The 4,076-nt window shown below is 39.0% G+C and overlaps 1 protein-coding gene across 1 annotated transcript in view; it reads left to right on the forward strand.

The window, feature by feature from the left end:
- The window catches only part of CCER1 (coiled-coil glutamate-rich protein 1), a 1,313-nt gene extending 574 nt beyond the window's left edge, over positions 1 to 739 (forward strand). Inside the window, exon 2 of the mRNA XM_014546460.1 lies at positions 7 to 739. Within this exon, the coding sequence (XP_014401946.1) occupies positions 7 to 739 (733 nt within the window). The remainder of the gene's footprint in view (positions 1 to 6) is intronic.
- Positions 740 to 4,076: the final 3,337 nt, after the last annotated feature.

Genomic DNA, 4,076 nt, shown 5'->3' on the forward strand with positions numbered 1-4,076 from the left:
CCCAAGGAGCCCATCGGTGGAGGTGAGCCCCCTGTTGCAGCCGGTCGACCTGTATGGGTGGCGGGCACCTGGCCTGCAGGCGCCACGCAACACCACCCAGTTCATCATGAACCAGATCTACGAGGACATGAGGCAGCAAGAGAAGCTGGAGCGCCAGCAGGAGGCGCTGCGGGCTCAGCAGGCCCAGGCAGGCGGAAACGATGCGCCTCCCAGTGGTGGTGAGGAAGACGCAGAGATGCAGGACACTTTGTATGGCTTTGGGCAGAATCCCTCTCTGGCCTTTAGTCCTGCCCCGGAGGAGGAGGAAGAGGAAAACCATTCTCCGGCCCCACAGCTGGTGGAGGAAGAGGAAGAGGAGAAAGATGAGGAGGAGTGTGATGAGGAGGAGTGTGATGAGGAGTGTGATGGGAAGGACGAAGAGAGTGAGGAAGAGGAGAGTGAGGAGGAGGAGGATGAAGAGGCAGAGGCCCAGGATGAAGAGGAGGTGGAAGAGGCTGAAGATGTGGAGGAGGTGGTGGAGGAGGAGGAAGCGGAGGAAATAGAAGAGGAGGAGGAGGGGCTAGAGGAGGAGGAGCAGAGAGGGGAAGAGAATCATTTGCCTCTGGAAATGCCCTTATCATTCCTGATGGCCGAGGAAGAGAGAGCGAACTTTATAGACTGTTCTCATTTAAGCCCAGAACAGGTCATTCCCAAAGTGTCACAGGAAGCTCTCCTCATGCTACAGGACACTGACTGTTAGAAAGGGATTTGAGGAATGGGATGGATTAGCAACATATTAAAAACTAATTAAAAGTGAGTTCCATTAATAAAAATATCCATGTAAACCCTTTCTTTGGCCATTATAAAAATTTTAAAAATTGGTGTGTTTGTGTGTGACTATGGGTGGGGGAAGGGGAGCTTTCAAACATAATTTAATTCAAAATGATTAAAGGCCAAATATTTTATTTACTACAGTTTGAATGTTTTCATTTGCTGTTTTCCTTTCTAGACATCCAAATTTTCTTCTTAATTCTGGTGCTACTGAAAACGTGTTGTTGTTTTTTTTAACACAACAGTCATATGGTTATCTACTTAATGGGCTTGAAATCAATGGCTATTTTAACTGTTACATCCATAAGGAGCACATGCCATTTCTACTGAATATCCATCAGTGCTCTTAACCTGATAACTTATTTTATTAAAACTATTTATTTAATCATTTCTTGTAGATGTTTCCAACTTCAGAGTTGATTTTTGAGGGCTGTATTTTGGTAGCCCCATTCTCGGTCTCCATGGCATTGCTCATTTACAGTTCTTGTTCCACAGTGCCATGGATCTTCCTCAGAAGAACATGAAGTTGCTTCTGTGGAACTGGTTCTCTGCCATGGCCTCAACAATCCATACCATGCATGGAGAAGATGCCCCATGGTCAGAAGTCAACTTGCACATCTAGTTAAAACCCAAGGTAACTGCAAGCAATGGAACATAGTTTAGATTTTGAAGCCTTCCTAGATATATTCCTTGTCGTAAGTTCACAGGGACCATAAAAATAATTTTTGCAGAATTGATTATTTTAAAGATTATTGACATTTTAGGGTAGAATACCATTTCTTTACTTATAAAAGAATAAAACAAAGATGTGTAAGTGCAAGCTTGCATGAGCTAATTTCTAATGTCACTACAGAAAATACATTATTCAAAAACAATAGCTTTCATTTAGACTTTTTTTTTAGGACTAATACATTTCTTCCTGAGCACTTAATTATCAACTTAAAAAAGTTTCCATACATAGCATATTTCCAGAATAGATGGACTCGATAGATGAAAAATTTAAGCCTGCCACTTCAAAAATTATATCTTTTGACAAACTGTACTTCTAAGTATAGTTTTAACCAACATTTAGTATTTATTTGGTGAAGACTGTATGGTGATTGATATCTTACCTGGATGTTGAGTTTTCCTTAGCTAGCCCAGTGTATTGCAGTTATCAGGGTGATAAGCTTAAGCTGTTGAAAAATAATAGAAATAAAAATAAAGTATTAAATGAAATTATATTGCTTCTCACTTCTAATTATTTAAATATCAGAAATCTATTCAGCAGTATACTTCAGTAGCCAACAGGATGAACAGAAGAAGAAAAACTAATTCAAGCATTGTAAGAATTTTTAAAAATATATATTTTTATTGATTTTTTACAGAGAGGAAGGGAGAGGGATAGAGAGTTAGATACATCGATGAGAGAGAAACATCGATCAGCTGCCTCCTGCACACTCCCTAGTGGGGATGTGCACACAACCAAGGTACATGCCCTTGACCGGAGTTGAACCTGGGACTCTTGAGTCCACAGGCTGACGCTCTATCCACTGAGCCAAACCGGTTAGGGCACATTGTAAGAATTTTTAAATGACACCAAACACTCCAAAATATAGCAGTGAATAACCAAACATTTATTTATACTCTAAGAAATAATTCCCTGAATGATGCAGTGTCTGAGTTCCCTATAAAAGTAGTTTAAAATTGGCTACCTATATGCATCAATGATGTATATATGAAGAGGGAAATCAAGAATTCTGCTTCTAGTCAATCCCAATACTGGTCAATAAACCTTTACAAGGCATAGCTCCAAAACACTTTATCCAAGATAAATATTCCCTAGGTCTTAAGTATGTTCTCATTAAAGAAACCCTTTCATTTAGGATTGAATTTTTTACAATCACATCTGGACAAGTCTCAATTTATTTTGCAAAATATTCTACTTTTAAATTAAACATTCAACACACCATCTCTACACACACAAAGCATTATCCACTAGTCATTGTAAAACATGTAAACCTGAGCAATGACTCAGAACTTCACCCTAGTTTATGTACCGTTACCCAAGAAATATTTACTGAACTACTAGGGGTTAAGCACTGTGAAGAGGGTAAGGGTACAATGATGAATAAGCAAACCCCCTACTCTCATGTTGCTTATAGTGAGGTAGAAAATAAAAACATTGGTAAATGAAGAGTTGGAAAAATTACTTGCTGCAACTATTCTGAAGGAAATGTACCACTATGAAAGGATATGTCATAAGAAAACCCAAGAGTGAAGCTGGGGGGTGTTTACTGTGGCCAGAGGAAGCTCTGAGTCTAAAGGCCGAGAGCTAGGAGGAGCTTGAGCCTTGGAAGAAGTGAGGACGGGGGGCCAGGGTGTTCTGAAGGAGTGGCCAATGAAAAGCGAGAGAGGTAAGCAAAAGCCATATTAACTGTTCATTTCTGTGCTATCCATACCTTCTGAATAGACACCAACAAAAATTAAAGGACAAAACATCTGATTTATTCACATTTTTTATTAGACAGGTATTGTGATGCTCGCTACTAATCCTGGACGCTGATAGGAAATAATTAAATCATATCTGGGGGTGGGGGATTTGGTCATCCAGTTCACCTATGACCCTTTTCAGAAACCTCCCTTACATGATCATGTAATGACGGCGCCCTAGGGATTACCGCTCAACATGACTGGAGCACCATAGTTTCAAACTCCCTTGGAGAACCTCTGCACCTCTTGTTCAGTACAACTTGATGATTCAATAGTAACAGTGTTAATATGGCTTAGAATACACCTAGTCATTCGTTTTAGAGGTAAGTATACACTTGAAGAAAACACATTAAAAAAATAAGCTCATTGTTAAAGTAATATCAAGTTTGTTGAGTGAACACAATGGTAATGAAGTGCCACTTAGTCATTTCTTTCAAGAATGGAGGTATTTTCTTTGTCATTTGTCAGAAAAATAACACAAATGATCAATTTATTTATAAGATCTGGGCTTGAAGAATCTTTGCTGTCTATTCTTAGATGTTTTTAGAGGTAGAGATTCTTATATTTTCCTTTTCTAGTGACTGACAACAACATTTGTTGATTTATCTTCATTACTTAGTCTTCACAGTACTAGTAAGTTAAAGAGATTTTTTCCTGTGAAAACTTAGCATTTTAAGGATGGCAAATATACTTAACATTTAGAGATCAACTCTGAATTCTGAATATATATGCATATAAAGACAGTAATTCCACCATAGTTTCATTAAAATATGGTGGAATAACCTGTCAGCTAC

This window comes from Myotis brandtii, unplaced genomic scaffold (genome assembly GCF_000412655.1).
Source record: "Myotis brandtii unplaced genomic scaffold, ASM41265v1 scaffold449, whole genome shotgun sequence".
Classification (NCBI taxonomy): Eukaryota; Metazoa; Chordata; class Mammalia; order Chiroptera; family Vespertilionidae; genus Myotis; species Myotis brandtii.